Raw genomic sequence first — 16,712 nt, forward strand, 5'->3', positions numbered from 1 at the left:
CATATTGACGTTCTCTCTCTAATAACTTCTCCGCTGGTGACGTCCAATCAAGGGACGCTACTCTTTCGCTAATCTCATTCCCTATACTACAGTGTCCATAAAGCCTGGGTACATGTTAATATGTAGTACAAATTCCTCTTTAAAAACTCAATGTAGTACAAATTCCTCTTTAAAAACTCAATGTAGTACAAATTCCTCTTTAAAAACTCAATGTAGTACAAATTCCTCTTTAAAAACTCAATCTGATTCAATTTCCAGACCAGCCTGGATACTACGGAAAAATTCGTAAAAATACGAAATTTTCGGCTTCAACAGCAGAAATTTTTAAAAAAATTGATTCAATATAATGTGTTAAAAAGAAAACAAAGCATCTAATCAGGGTTTTGAAGGCACATAATTTTATACTGTTAAAGGTTAACTATTATCTTGTCAAGTTATTGTTTTTGTTTGCAAGGGTTTTACGGCGCTTGCAACACATTTAGGTTATATCAGCGCCTGTAAATAGGAAGAAAATGGGATAGTAAAAAGTTGTAGAATTACAATTAAAGCACCCAAGAGAAAGTAAGACAAAGGAGAACTGGGAACAAATAGGGATCAGATGTTTGTCAAGTTAATTATAGTAACTTCTTTTTTTTTCTTCCCCCTGAAAACTGCGAATTTTTTAACATTTCGAGTTGGCAGGTCTGAATTTGGGATGGAAAGATGAGTTGTATTTTAACTACACATAACCTTTTCTACAGTGAAGAACAGCATCTTTCAGCCAAGTCTACACTATCTATAGCATAAATAATTTTTTTTTAAAAAGCTTTTATATAGCGTAATATCCACTAAACTTACTCAAAACGCTTTACAAATGCTCCCTGACCAACAGCAACACGTAACATGTAGAACGAGACATGACGCCTGTTAGGCGATAATACAATGTTTTTCCCCTACAGAGACAATGCTGTAAACGGTCAGGTACTCATTTTACACCTGAGTATGGTGAGAGAATGTGAGTAAAGAGGACTCAACTATGTGCCGAGCGAGGCTCGAACCCAGGACCTTCCGATTTGAAAGCGAGTATCATACTCTGTGGACTATGTGGTCTAGTGGCATGACACTCGCTTTCGGATCGGAAGGTCCTGGGTTCGAGCCTCGTACTCGGCGCATAGTTGAGTCCTTGAAAAAGGCTCTTTACTCACATTCTCTCACCGTACTCAGGTGTAAAATGAGTACCTGACCGTTAACAGCGTTGTCTTTGTCCGAAAAAATTGTAATATCGCCTAACAGGCGTTATGTCCCGTCCTTCATGTTAAATGTTGCTGTTGACCAGGGACCCCTTGTAAAGCGCTTTGAGCACGTTTAGTGGTTATTGCGCTATATAAAAGCTCAATTAAAAAAAAATTTTTACAATGGCCATGTGGAAACCCTGTCCTGCTTACTTGTAATAGGGAACTTGGGTGTGATTAAACTCTATGATTTTGGTCCTGGCTTCTCTCCCCCTCCTCATCCATTCTACAAAGGGGCGTCCCTTGGGGTCGATGAAGACGACAAGGTTGACGTCCAGACGAAGCATACGCTGCATGTAGAGGAGGTACTTGTTGTACGACCTCCTTTGGCCGCCTCCCCACTGACCTCTTCCGATATCCAACATGGCCGTCACCACGGTGAAGTTGTACACCCCTGAAAGGAGTTTGGGAATGTAAAGATGTTGTTGTTGTTGTTGTTGTTGTTGTTGTTGTTGTTGTTGATGATGATGATGATGGTGGTTATGATAATGATGATGATGATAGTAATCGGAAATGCGCTATATTGATATTAATGAATATTTAAGCTACCGTCTTACTCTCACCTCTTTCTAGACCAAACCCGTCCCATTCCATTACCATGAGGGAGTCCATTCAATCTACGGAAATGCGCTATATAAATGTTGATATTTATGAATAATTAAGCTACCGTCTTAATCTCACTTCTCTCTATATCAAACCCGTCCCATTCCATCACCATAAGGGAGTCCCATCAATCTACGGAAATGCTCTATATTATAAATGTTGATATTTATGAATAATCAAGCTACCGTCTTACTCTCACCTCTTTCTAGGCCAAACCTGTCCCACTCCATCACCATGAGGGAGTCCATTCAATCTATGAAATGCGCTATATAAATGTTCTTACTCTCACCTCTTTCTAGGCCAAACCCGTCCCATTCCATCACCATAAGGGAGTCCATTCAATCTATGAAATGCGCTATACAAATGTTGATATTTATGAATAATTAAGCTACCATCTTACTCTCACCTCTCTCTAGGCCAAACCCGTCCCACTCCAACGCCATGAGGGAGTCCATTCAATCTATGAAATGCGCTATACAAATGTTGATATTTATGAATTAGGCTGTCGTCGAACTCTCACCTCTCTCTAGGCCAAACCCGTCCCATTCCATCACCATGAGGGAGTCCATTCAATCTATGAAATGCGCTATATAAATGTTCTTACTCTCACCTCTTTCTAGGCCAAACCCGTCCCATTCCATCACCATAAGGGAGTCCATTCAATCTATGAAATGCGCTATACAAATGTTGATATTTATGAATAATTAAGCTACCATCTTACTCTCACCTCTCTCTAGGCCAAACCCGTCCCACTCCAACGCCATGAGGGAGTCCATTCAATCTATGAAATGCGCTATACAAATGTTGATATTTATGAATTAGGCTGTCGTCGAACTCTCACCTCTCTCTAGGCCAAACCCGTCCCATTCCATCACCATGTGGGAGTCCTCTCAATCTATGAAATGCACTATACAAATGTTGATATTTATGAATAATTAAGCTACCGTCTTACTCTCACCTCTTTCTAGACCAAACCCGTCCGATTCCATCACCATGAGGGAGTCCATTCAATCTATGAAATGCGCTATATAAATGTTCTTACTCTCACCTCTTTCTAGACCAAACCTGTCCCACTCCATCACCATGAGGGAGTCCATTCAATCTAAGGAAATGCGCTATATAAATATTCTTACTCTCACTTCTTTCTAGGCCAAACCCGTCCCACTCCAACACCATGAGGGACTCCATTCAATCTATGAAATGCCCTATATAAATGTTGATAATTACGAATCAAGCTACCGTCTTCCTCTCACCTCTTTCTAGGCCAAACCCGTCCCATTCCATCACCATAAGGGAGTCCATAGCCTTCCTCACCATGGCCGGATACCCCAGATTCCCATAGAGACTTAGATAGATCATCAGTACTAGAGTCAGTCCTCCAATGACGGCCTTGTGTCTTGTGTACGTCATACGACACATCCGACTGCCTTCCTCTGTGGGGAAATAAATAGACATACCAATAACGGAACATTTCGGGCTCAAAACCCAATTGTTGCTGTTTGAAGTTAGAAAAAATATTATACAATAATAGTCAAATGGAATGGAAGCTTCATTTAACTAACAAATGCAGATAATGTGGACGTTTCGGTTTTCCCCTTGGTCAACAAAACACGTTGAAATAAACACTTTGAGAATGGATTCCATATCTTTTCACAAAGTACACATTAAAGTAATAAGGCTGTGATATTGAGATTCGTTTTTATCATTTTTCTTTATAAATTTGAGGATGGCTGAGAAAACCCAGGAAAATGCAGCAAGCTTTGATTTGAGATATGAACCAAAATCGAAGATAAAGTGTTTCCCATAGCAACAAAATATATTCCGAAAAAAATTAATAACTTGGTTTCTAATAGACATAGAAAAAAAATTAAAGTGGTAAATGATCAGAAAGATGTGGTCTACACCACTGTATACATAAAAAATTTGAGCATCTTTCCGGGTTTTCTCAGCCAGCCAACCAAATGGTAATTGGCTTCAACAGTCGTGACGTCACTTCCCTCGTAACGACGCATAGTCACTTAGTAACTGGTTCTAAACTATCGGAACAATGGCGGACGCCCTTATGAAATTCTTCTCCGAAGAGCATAAAAGAGTATCCAGAGGAGAAAAACATTATAAATCTGATCATTTTGACTTTTATACATCCTGATCACATTTCATGTTAACAAGTTCTAGCCAGCATGAAGAATAAAAGAGTCGATTTTCTTTGTTTAGAACCAAGCTGCTCGTTGATGGGCGGACGTGACATCAGACTATTGAATCCTATTACATTGGCTAATTTCCAGTCTTGTAGAATTTGATCAACTGACAGAGATTTGTGACAAGGGATGGGCTCATCGTGGAAGGTCTTTATTCTCATTAACGCAACACAAAGACCTTCGAGAACATTGCTGTTTGTTATCTTAAGTGATCACAAATTATGATGACGTCATATAAACTCGGTTAAATATTTTACGTCAGTGAAGGCAAGTATAGATAGACCGCAGTTGACGTCACTCAGATCTTTGTTGTTTTTCTTCCCATCCGCGTTTATGAGTAATTCTCACTAAACTGTATTATTAACCAGACACAAGGTGACACACAGTTTTATGTGTTGGTCCGTTATACTTCCGAATGGCAATGTTGTAAGCTTCTTCACCAAGCGCATACTAGATCTATCTATATCGAATTTTCACGAAACGCCTGTCGTTTTAATTGTTTGAATTCTTTGCACGATTTTGTTTCCCTCCACGGTTCATTGAATTTGGGTTCTATTGTAATGTACTCGGTTAATATTAATTTCGTCAGTGAAGGTAGGTGTTGATATAAATAATAATGTGAAATTGAATGTAAGCTTCAATCTAATATACGAAAACAGATAAAATGGACGTTTTGGGTTTCCTGTTTAACAACAAAACAGGATGAATGAAACACTACTGACGAATGAGATAATGGACGAGAGACGCATGCGCACAACCAACATGACGTTCTCTCTCTAATAACTTTTCCGCCGATGACGTCACAGACTATGGGTGGCGTCCAATCAAGGGACGCTACTCTTCCGCCAATTCTCATTCCCTATATTAGATTGAAGCTTACATTCAATTTCACATTGTCATTTATTTCTTCGAGTTTCGAGCAGTAACATTTACATTACCCAGTAGGTGTCTATAGTTCTATTTTCTATTCGCACACTTTTTGAGGATCTAAATTTTCGGAAATTTTTTTCAATGCATGAAATACCTGAATTACGCAATTACAGTATTTAATTGCCTCAACCGATATTCCTTCTTGCTTCTTGAGACGGTAAAAAAAAGTGGCAGCTTATATTTTGCTCCATTAAACCCCAAAGTTACTTTCCTGAAATCACGAGATCGACGAGTATCAACTTTCCTTCTTCCCTGGGATGATGCATGCAGATACACGGAGGAAGGGTTTTTTTTAACTTCCTCCGTGCCATCTGCTTAATAATTAGTATTTAAATATCTTATTTATAAAGTACACAATGTGGTAGAAAGGTTCCATTGGCCTAGCTATTGTGGTTTCGACTGAAAGCAGGTGTGCGGAACGATGAACACGATCGCTCGTGTTTGCACATCGAACCGCACACCTTTGACGAGATGAAGTATGGGTTTTTAGGAAAATTAATCGCAAATCTTTGCAATTTTTTGCACATTTTTTCTTCTTCAAATTTTGCTGTTTTTAGCTTGCAAAATCTGGGATTTTTTCTTTTGCAAAAACCGCCATGTCAGGAATTTGGGTTTTATTATAAAGATCTGAACACGTGTGAATGAAAGGTGCCAGACAAAGCAAGAAAGACAAACACACAAAGAAATCCCCTCCTCCCTCCCCCCAAAAAAACAATAATCAATCTCGACCCCATTTTTTCATTATTTGAATTATTTGTAAGATTTTCATAGAAATTAGGCTCTATTCATAACGTAACTATAGACGGCCATGGTTCTATTGCAATGTTTATTCCTACTCTTTTTAATTCTATGATCCTATTTCACTATTAAGTCTGATTTGTTTACTATCCTATTCAATATTCAATATTGAGGGTTCAAAATGTAATACCTCTTTCATTAGAACTCCAGATTATAGAAGATAGTAAGCATGCCATCATACATACTATAATATTATATATATATATATATATATATATATATATATATATATATATATATATATATATATATATATAATATATATATTGTTCGGCTATGTGGTCTAGTGGTATGAAACTCGCTTAAGGATCGGAAGGTCCTGGGTTCGAGCCTCGCTCGGCGCATAGTTGAGTCCGTGGAAAAGGTTCTTTACTCTCATGCTCTCACCGTACTCAGGTGTAAAATTAGTATCTGACCGTTAACATTAACAGCGTTGTCTCTGTCGGGAAAAAAATTGTAATAGGCGTCATCATGTCACGTTCCACGTGTTACGTGTTGCTGTTAACGTGGGATCCCTTGTAAAGCGGTTTGAGCAAGTTTAGTGGATATGCGCGATATAAAAGCTCAAGTTTTTTTTTTAGGATTTTAAAATATATTCATTTTCCTTAAAAAGAAGGAACTCAGCAATTTATCTATGTTTACAAAAAATTACGAATTACTGCTCTGTATTTTGAGGAAGCGTGCCCATGTCCGTGTCAAATATTTAAAGATTTTAAAGTATTAAATTGCTTGATTCATCAAATTTTCACTTCTCTCTATCTTTCTTTTTTTTATTTTGGCTGAAAAGGGGGGGGGGGAGGGTTGGAGAGCACATGTGTCATGATAATATCAGGCGAAACCTGCAGGATGCTACTTTTTATTATTGATTTTAATAGGATTCAACAGTCGTAACGTCACTTCCTTCCTAATGACGCATGTAACTTAGCAACACTGGCTCTAAACTATCGGAACAATGGCGGACGCCCGTATGAAATATTTCTCAGTTGAGCAAAAAAGCGTATCCAGAGGAAAAAAAAACCACATAAATTTGATCATGTTTTGACTTTTACACATTCTGATCACAAGACATATGAAAAGTTCTAGCCAGCTTGAAGAATAATAAGTAATGATTTTCTTTGTTTAGAACCAAGATGGCCGCCGTTGCCGGGCTGCGTGACATCAGACTATTGAATCCAATTGAGATGATTCTGTTCTCATTGATTGTGTTCTCTTTTGGAATTTGGAAATCGTTGAATGTAACAATTCATCTCCTTGTTCTCCTAAAACCCGTAGACTAAACCAAAAGCATATTTCTTCATAAATGGTATGCATGACGAGGGTTTCCAATGTAGGGTGTTTTGGAAGTACATTTTGGGGAAAGTAATTACGATATTGTGTCAGTGCATGACATAATCAGTCGGAAGGTGAACATTTTTTTTTCTGAAAGAATATGCTCCCCAGAGCATTTTAATCTTTATTTGAAGTAAATGGGGTGATTTTTCATAAAGTTATGGTCAGATGTATGAGAAAGATATCCAGCAACTTTTCTCAAATTTCATACTTTTTCAACTTGACTAGCTGTAAAAAAAATATTAAGAAGTGCAATTAAGCTTTTATATTTCCCGAAGATTTCATCATTTATGACAAGAATTCATTTTTGGATAAAAATTTACCTTCTAACTAAACTTGACAATATCTCAGTTCAAACCTTTTCACCATCCGACCGATTATGTCATTCACTGTAAAATATAGTCATATATATCTCTCTATCTTGCTATTTATGTTTTCGATTACTGTCTCTGTGACTGGTTTTGTGTGAGAAATTGGTGAATGAATTTCAGAATAAACTCCATATATATTTCATCAAAACATTACAAAAATAAAATAGTTTCAGCTTTGTCTCTGATTAATTTATTGTTTGTTTACACGTAAGTATTAGAAACGACATTATCAGTGAGTTTTTTTTTATGAACGTTTGGTGTGTAGATCTAACCTAATCTTGATGGCAATGATTTCCCGTGAAGCTACGACTGATATACTTGAATAGAAAAGTGCCAGAAGACAATAGAGAATAAATTATTTTCGGCGGTTGATGGGGTTTGAACCCGCGACCTTATTGGTACGACAACTCCGCCTGGCCGGTACCATACGGTAGAGTCACACTCTCACTGGCCAGGCGGAGTTGTCGTACCAATAAGGTCGCGGGTTCAAACCCCATCAACCGCCGAAAAAAAAATATTCTCTATTGTCTTCTGGCACTTTTCTATTCACTTCATCTCTTGTTGTTACCAACATACGTGCCTGCTCCACTCACTTTTCTGACTGAAATACTTGAAGTATAAGTGTCTTTGTCTTTAATACAACACCAAGAAAGCTAATAGTTTCTCTTTATCAACAAAAGCTATGTGGTCTTGTGGTATGACATTCACTTTCGGATCGGAAGGTCCTTGGTTCGAGCCTCGCTCGGCGCATAGTTGAGTCCTTGATGTAGGGTCTTTACTCACATTCTCCCACGTATTCAGGTGTAAAATGAGTTCCTGGTCGTTAACAGCGTTGTCTCTGTCCGATAAAAAATTCAATATCGCCTAACAGGCGTCATGTCCTGTCCTACATGTTATGTGTTGCTGTTGGCCAGGAACCCCTTGTAAAGCGCTTTGAGCACGTTCAGTGGATATTGCTCTATATAAGAGCTCAATTTTTAAAAATATCTTCATTGTCCCCTTTTTCAATCGTAAAGAGAAGTTGATGGACCTTACCAACAGCATGATCCAATAGTTTGTGTTGTTTACGTGTAATTCCTACAAGACTATGTCAATACGGAGGGCACACTCTGTATAATGAAATATCTTTTATAAAACGTATTAAACAAAAATGATTATAACAGCTTGAAAAGAAAAAGAACAAAATACCCGACACGGAACGTTTCGGACTCAAAACACTTCTTTAGTCAACAACAAAAACAATAAAGACATAAATACATTACATATATATATATAGAATGCGCTTGGCCAAGGAGTTCACAACATTGCCATCCGGAAGTATAACGGACCAACACACAAACTCTGTGTAACCATGAACTTTTATAGTCTGGTTAATACAGTTTAGTGAGAACAGCTCACAAACGCGGATGGCAAAAACAATAACAAAGGCCTGAGTGACGTCATCTGCATACTATCTATACGGACGTCCTATTGGGTCATCGTGACATCCATGTCACCAAAATCACCGATAAGATATAAAGAGGAGTACACATCTTTTTTCGCGGTACACTTCAGTTGTGCTTGGCAGCCTAAGGACACCCCCCCCCCCAAAAAAAAAAAAAAAAAAAAAAAGAAAAGAAAAACTGATCGACACGCCAGAGTTCACGATCAATCCAGGGAATATTTAATTTGAGTTGTTTCCATTAGCACGAGGAGCAATCGGAAGGCATATATATATATATATATATATATATATATATATATATATATATATATATATATATATATATATATATATAAAGAGAGAGAGAGAGAGAGAGAGAGAGAGAGAGAGAGAGAGAGAGAGAGAAGAGTGAGTGATAGAGAGAGATAGAGAGAGAGAGATAGAGAGAGAGAGATAGATAGAATATTCTCTCCGCTGCGCTGTGTGACCTTGGCCAAGTCACCTCCCCCAAGGTCAGGAGACGCATGCACACAACCAACATGACGTTCTCTCTCTTATATCTTTTCCGCCGCTGACGTCACAGACTATGGGTGACGTCCAATCAAGGGACGCTACTCTTCCGCTAAGCTCATTTCCTATGGGATGATTGAAGGAAATTTTATTATTTTATGTTTTATTTTTACTATTCTTCAACCACCAACTGACACTCATTCCCCCCCCCCCCCTCCCCCCCCCCCACACACACACAAAAGCACAGACACACACACAAACACACGCGCGCGCGCACAAGACGTATTAAAACCAAGGAATTTACCCAATGGAAACCGTACGGTGCTCTTATTGACTGACCAACCAGCAGCCTCGATGAGAAAAATATCCGCCATTTTGATGTTGGCTAGGAATCGCGTTACTATAGTAAACAAGCGCTGATCGGCCGTTCATGAAAACAAGTTGCTGCTCGCTCGTTTAACTCAAAATTATTCAAAACGATCTCTCTAAAATGATATAAATGTGACTTCTTAAGGTTTTCTTCACGGTCAAAACCACACAACATTCTATTAATGATTACGTCCGAGGCAAAAAGGAATATTGACAGGTCGACCGAGAGTTGAACTCGTGAGACGACAAACATCAATGCGAAGTGTAACGAGAGTCAAGCTATTGTTTGTCTTGTCCTATTCTATATAGAGAAAAGGATAAATAGTATAGCCTCGTGTGTGAGTGGTTGCGTGTCATAGTCTTGTTTTTAAATTGTTTCTGTTGTTTATGTGTGTAGTGATGACTCTCTCACACTCAATTTCAATGCCGAAAGAGGAATTCCCGCACACAAGAAAGGGGAATTGGGGTGGTATTTGGCATACATATTGTATAGTATCTAGTTCTAAATAGATAACTGATTAGAATTATATTATGATATATAAACACAATGCCAAATACAATTCCGAAGTTTCCTTATTTCAAATGAAGTAAAGCTCCAAAACCTAATGGTAGTGATTGTAGTACTGAGTGTTAGTGAGGTGATGTGGTGTTGGTGGTGGTTGTAGTTGTAGTAGTAATAGTGATGATGATGTGGTGGTGGTGATGATTGTAGTTGTACTAGTAGTGGTAGTGATGATGATGTGGTGGTGGTTGTAGTAGTAGTGGTAATGGTAATGATATGGTGGTGGTGGTGGTGGTTGTAGTAGTAGTGGTCGTGATGATGATGTGGTGGTGGTGTTTGTAGTAGTAGTGGTAATGATGCGGCTATGTGGTCTAGTAGTATGACACTCGCTTCCGGATCGGAAGGTTCTGGGTTCGAGCCTCGCGCAAGGCGCATAGTTGAGTCCTTGGAAAAGGCTCTTTACTCACATTCTCTCACCGTACTCAGGTGTAAAATGAGTACCTGGCTGTTAACAGAGTTGTCTATGTCCGAAAAATTGTAATATCGCCTAACAGGCGTCATGTCCCGTCCTACATATTAAATGTTGACCAGGGACCCCTTGTAAAGCGCTTTGAGCACATTTAGTAGATATTGCACTATATAAAGCTCAATTTAAAAAAAAAAATATTTCAATGATGATGATATGGTGGTGGTGGTTGCAGTAGTAGTAGTGGTAGTGATGATAATGTGGTGGTGGTTGTAGTTGTAGTAGTAGTGATAGTGATGATGATGTAGTGGTGGTTGTAGTAGTAGTGGTAGTGATGATGATGTGGTTGTGGTGGTTGTAGTAGTAGTGGTAATGGTAATGATATGGTGGTAGTGGTGGTTGTAGTAGTAGTGGTAATGGTAATGATATGGTGGTGGTTGTAGTAGTAGTGGTCGTGATGACGATGTGGTTGTGGTGGTTGTAGTAGTAGTGGTAGTGATGCTATTGTGGTGGTGGTTGTAGTAGTTGAGGTAGTGATGTGGTGGTGGTTGTAGTAGTAGTGGTGGTGGTGGTTGTGGTAGTAGTGGTAATGATGATGATATGGTGGTGGTGGTTGCAGTAGTAGTGGTAGTGATGACGATGTGGTTGTGGTGATTGTAGTAGTGGTAGTGATGATGATGTGCTGGTGGTGGTGTAGTAGTAGTGGTAGTGATAATGATGTGGGGCTGGTGGTTGTAGTAGTAGTGTTAGTGATGATATTGTGGTGGTGGTTGTAGTAGTAGATGATGTGGTGTTTGGAAAACACATTACAGGTTATTATAATACATGATTACACACATTCTCTAACTTCATTTTTTGACAGCTTCGTTGTGCCATAAATAAACGCAACAGTTCTGAAACATTTTATTGTGGATTTTGATATTGTTTGTTGTTTTTCTTGTGTCGTTACGTATGTTGACATAGATACCGAATGAATAGTAATTACTACATTCTCAGCCAACAACAAAATGGCGCTGAATGCTTTCATTGGTGGACACTTTTTAGGCTTCGTACGTATTCCCATTCGTTTAATTCTATGATTAAAACAAAACTGTTTTTTTCTTAGAATTAGAATGGGCATGATCGATATTTCCTTTCCATGTACTCGAGGTCATTGGTCACATTGCAAAGCGTGCTCATAATGACCCACATAGTGAAAAGTATTCACAGCTTTTGAAATATCTTACATCGCGATTGGTCATTGTGTTCAGCTGACACACAGGTATAGATAGTATGCAGTTGACGTCACTCATGTCTTTGTTATTGTTTTTTGCCATCCGCGTTTATGAGTAATACTCACTGAACTGTATTAACCTGACGTTCATGGATACACACAATTTTGTGTGTTGGTCCGTTATACTTCCGGATGGCAATGTTATGAGCTTCTTAGCCAAGCGCATACTATCTATATTTACAAGTTTCATCAACAAAGCAGCGTGTTTACATGTGTTAAGAAATATCCAATCGTTGGACAGCTACAAAGCATGTGATTGATGACTCGGTTGGACGAAACGGTGACTATAGATCGCTCCCATTGATCAGCTTTGGAATAATCTAAAATTTAAAAAAAATAGTAAAAAAAATTGATAATAAGATAAAATACAATCGATTACAATTCATTTGATCGTTTCATCGTTTGCATTAAAATCAATACGACTCAAACTTTAAAATGTTTCCATACATTAATAGGAGCGATCTTTATTCATGTTTTCGTTCAATCAGTTCATCAGTCATATTATGATCTGTTGCTGTCTAACGATTGGATATTTCTTAACACCCTGCTTTGTTTATGAACGTTGTAAATAGCCGTGTGTCAAGCTGAATAGATAGAATGCGCTTGGCCAAGGAGTTCACAACATTGCTATCCGGAAGTATAACGGACCAACACACAAACTCTGTGTAACCATAAACTTTTATAGTCTGGTTAATACAGTTTAGTGAGAACAACTCACAAACGCGGATGGCAAAAACAATAACAAAGGCCTGAGTGACGTCATCTTCGAACTATCTATAAAAAGACCAATCGTGATGTTAGATATTTAAAAAGCTATGAACACGTTTCACTAAGTGGGTCATTTTGAGCACATTTTGCAATGTGACCAATGACCTCGAGCACATGGAAAGTTAATATAGATAGTTCGAAGATGACGTCACTCAGGTCTTTGTTATTGTTTTTTGCCATCCGCGTTTTTGATTAATGCTCACTGAACTGTATTAACCTGACTATAAACGTTCATGGATACACACAGTTTTGTGTGTTGGTCCGTTATACTTCCGGATGGCAATGTTATGAGCTTCTCAGCCAAGCGCATACTATCTATACTTTAAATAGTACTGAACAGTATTGAAAGAAAAAGATCACAGATATATATATATATAATATATATATATATATATATATATATATATATATATATATATATATATATATATATATATATATATATATATATATATATATATATATATATATATTGCCTCAAGCAATTTGTTTTTGATGAAGAAAATTGGATCGCAGTCGCGACTTCGTAAACTTCGTCTTCGGAAACATTTTGCCTGAGTGTAGTCTTTATTAACTTATAGTTTGTCTGCAGCCTTTATTAAGATAACTAAAGACTCCTTAAACGTATAGCCTGACTGTAGCCTTCGTAAACTATTAGCCTGACTGTAGCCTTCGTAAACTATTAGCCTGACTGTAGCCTTCGTAAACTATTAGCCTGACTGTAGCCTTCGTAAACGTATAGCCTGACTGTAGCCTTCGTAAACTATTAGCCTGACTGTAGCCTTCGTAAACTATTAGCCTGACTGAAGCCTTCGCAAACTATTAGCCTGACTGTAGCCTCCTTAAACGTATAGCCTGACTGTAGCCTTCGTAAACTTTTTGCCTGTCTGTAGCTTTTGTTAACTTACAGCCTGACTGTAGCCTTTGTTAAGATATAGCCTGACTGTAGCCTCCTTAAACGTATAGCCTGACTGTAGCTTTCGTAATCTTATGGCCTGACTGTAGCCTTTGTTAAGATATAGCTTGACTGTAGCCTCCTTAAACGTATAGCCTGACTGTAGCCTTCGTAATCTTATAGCCTGACTGTAGCCTTTGTTAAGATAAAGCCTGACTGTAGCCTCCTTAAACGTATAGCCTGACTGTAGCCTTCGTAATCTTATAGCATGACTGTAGCCTTTGTTAAGATATAGCCTGACTATAGCCTCCTTATACGTATAGCCTGACTGTAGCCTTCGTAAACTATTAGCCTGACTGTAGCCTTTGTTAACTTATAGCATGACTGTAGCCTTCGTAAATTATTAGCCTGACTGTAGCCTTTGTAAACTTTTAGCCTGACTGTAAAACAGCTGAGTCTGTTCGATTAGGCGGAAAGTAGTTTGCGATAGACTAGCATCCTCCTATACAAATGATAGCAAGCAATTGCTATTGTCCGTTTCAGGCTATAGAAATCGGGATAAACTCCAACTCCATGGGCCCAATGGCTCTGAAGGACTACTTTTTAAACTTTTGAAATGAGCAATATCCACTAAACGTGCTCTAAGCGCATATATTGAACATACATTGCAATGTGACCAATGACCTCGAGCATGCCAAGCCTGTAACGCTCCAAATCAGGACATCGACCATGTGGTACTTCACTGTCCATCAACATCCATAGAGGGCGGCTATCCCGCTATCCACAAAGCTGATGACGACTACATCAAATGGCTGAATGAGTCACACTTGGAGGTGTGAAGACCATACGACACTACTACGACCTCGAGCACATGGAAATGTAATAAAGATCATGCCCATTACTCATAACGGACGGCGAAAAAATAATAGCAAAGACCTGAGGGACGTCAACTTCGATCTACCTACATTATGGAGACTCCGGGCGAAGCCATCGTTACCAAAAGGCCGGACACTAAAACCCGTATAAGACCCATATAATTTTGACTTGTTGTAATGGAAAGACGCTCAAATCAACGCAGAATATTGCCCACAACACGACAATGTTAAATCAAGCAAGCCCATTATTTAACACCCAAATAATTAGATTCAGTAGTCTGATGTCACGCCACCCGGCAACGGCGGCCATCTTGGTTCTAAACATAGAAAATCATTACTTTTTATTCTTCAATCTGGCTAGAACTTTTCATATGCCTTGTGATCAGAATGTGTAAAAGTCAAAACATGATAAAATTTATGTTTTTTTTCCTCTGGATACGCTTTTATGCTCGCCGGAGAAATATTTCATACGGGCGTCCGCCATTGTTCCGATAGTTTAGAGCCAGTTACTAAGTAACCATACGTCATTACGAGGGAAGTGACATCATGACTGTTGAAGCGTATTAACCAGTAGCTTTTTGACCAGTCAAAACATGGAAATTGGGACACACCTTCACACGTGGTCGGACAAGCATGGTTTTGTTGTTTATAGATAGTATGCAGATGACGTCACTCAGGCCTTTGTTATTGTTTTTGCCATCCGCGTTTGTGAGTTGTTATCACTAAACTGTATTAACCAGACTATAAAAGTTCATGGTTACACAGAGTTTGTGTGTTGGTCCGTTATAGATAGTATGCAGATGACGTCACTCAGGCCTTTGTTATTGTTTTTGCCATCCGCGTTTGTGAGTTGTTCTCACTAAACTGTATTAACCAGACTATAAAAGTTCATGGTTACACAGAGTTTGTGTGTTGGTCCGTTATACTTCCGGATGGCAATGTTGTGAACTCCTATGCGAAGCGCATTCTATCTATAGATAGTATGCGCTTGGCTCAGAAGCTCATAACATTGCCATCAGGAAGTATAACGGACTAACACACAAGCTCTGTGTAACCATGAACTTTTATAGTCTGGTTAATAGATAGAATGCGATTGGCCAAGGAGTTCACAACATTGCCATCCGGAAGTATAACGGACCAACACACAAACTCTGTGTAACTATGAACTTTTATTGTCTGGTTAATACAGTTTAGTGAGAACAACTCACAAACGCGGATGGCAAAAACCATAACAAAGGCCTGAGTGACGTCATCTGCATACGATCTATACAGTGTAGTGAGAACAACTCACAAACGCGGATGGCAAAAACAATAACAAAGGCCTGAGTGACGTCATCTGCATACTATCTATAAACAACGAGGTGAATGAATTCGATCGCTCCCTCTGATCATTGTTATTGTTTTTATACTGCCAAATGGGTGACAAGTTATCACACGATTTTCACAATCATATGAGAAACGATTTAGCTTACACATAGTTTCCTGTGTTGGTTCTATTGATCAAGCGGTAGAGCAGTGGGTATTTTACTTAGACAGATGCCATCGAAAATAAAAACCTGTGAAGTTCTCTATGTTTACCAATCACTGCCATTGTTTACATTATGAGGACTGCCCTGTCCGAGAGGCGTGGTTATCTAAGTGGCTGTATCGCCTGGAGGCGGTGGGTCACAAATAGGAACAAAAACAAACAAAACAAAATTAAAAAAAAAAAAATTAAAAAACTAAGGCAAAAAAAAAAAAAAAAAAAAACAACAACGAAAAAAGCAAAACAAAACAAAAGACAAACAACAAAATAAAATTTAAAAAACATTAAGTTTATGACACCCAACACAAACAAACAAACAAACAAACAAACAACAACAACAACAACAACAACAACAACAACAACAACAACAATGACAACAACAACAAAAAGATCCCGATACGATTATTTTAAAACAAAAAAACAAAAACAAACAAAACAAAAAAAAACAACAATTACCTCGTTTGAGAATGGAACCCAACATCTTTCAATGCAAACACAAGTTCTCACCAAAAGCTACAAAGCGGTAAACGGTAAACTCCTGAATGAGAACGATCTTTTCTTGAACTTTTTTTTTTTCAGCCCGAAGAGATCAACAGTTTTCATCCC

At 38.4% G+C, this 16,712-nt stretch overlaps 1 protein-coding gene across 2 annotated transcripts in view; it reads right to left on the minus strand.

The window, feature by feature from the left end:
• Nucleotides 1-16,712, minus strand: part of LOC144976621 (protein HtrL-like) — a 46,755-nt gene extending 30,043 nt beyond the window's left edge. The window contains exons 1-3 of one of the 2 annotated variants that reach the window (XM_078920918.1): nucleotides 16,563-16,712; nucleotides 3,128-3,307; nucleotides 1,425-1,665 (exon numbers count right to left, since the gene is read on the minus strand). In XM_078920918.1, the coding sequence (XP_078777044.1) occupies nucleotides 1,425-1,665; nucleotides 3,128-3,307; nucleotides 16,563-16,587 (446 nt within the window). In that variant the 5' untranslated portion in view covers nucleotides 16,588-16,712. Of the gene's footprint in view, nucleotides 1-1,424; nucleotides 1,666-3,127; nucleotides 3,308-9,298; nucleotides 9,559-16,562 lie in introns of those variants that run through there. The other variant, XR_013646126.1, reaches the window with a different exon arrangement.

The sequence above is a fragment of the Berghia stephanieae genome, chromosome 7 (assembly GCF_034508935.2).
Source record: "Berghia stephanieae isolate SIO BIC M18660-M18661 chromosome 7, UCSD_Bste_1.3, whole genome shotgun sequence".
NCBI classification, from domain to species: domain Eukaryota; kingdom Metazoa; phylum Mollusca; class Gastropoda; order Nudibranchia; family Aeolidiidae; genus Berghia; species Berghia stephanieae.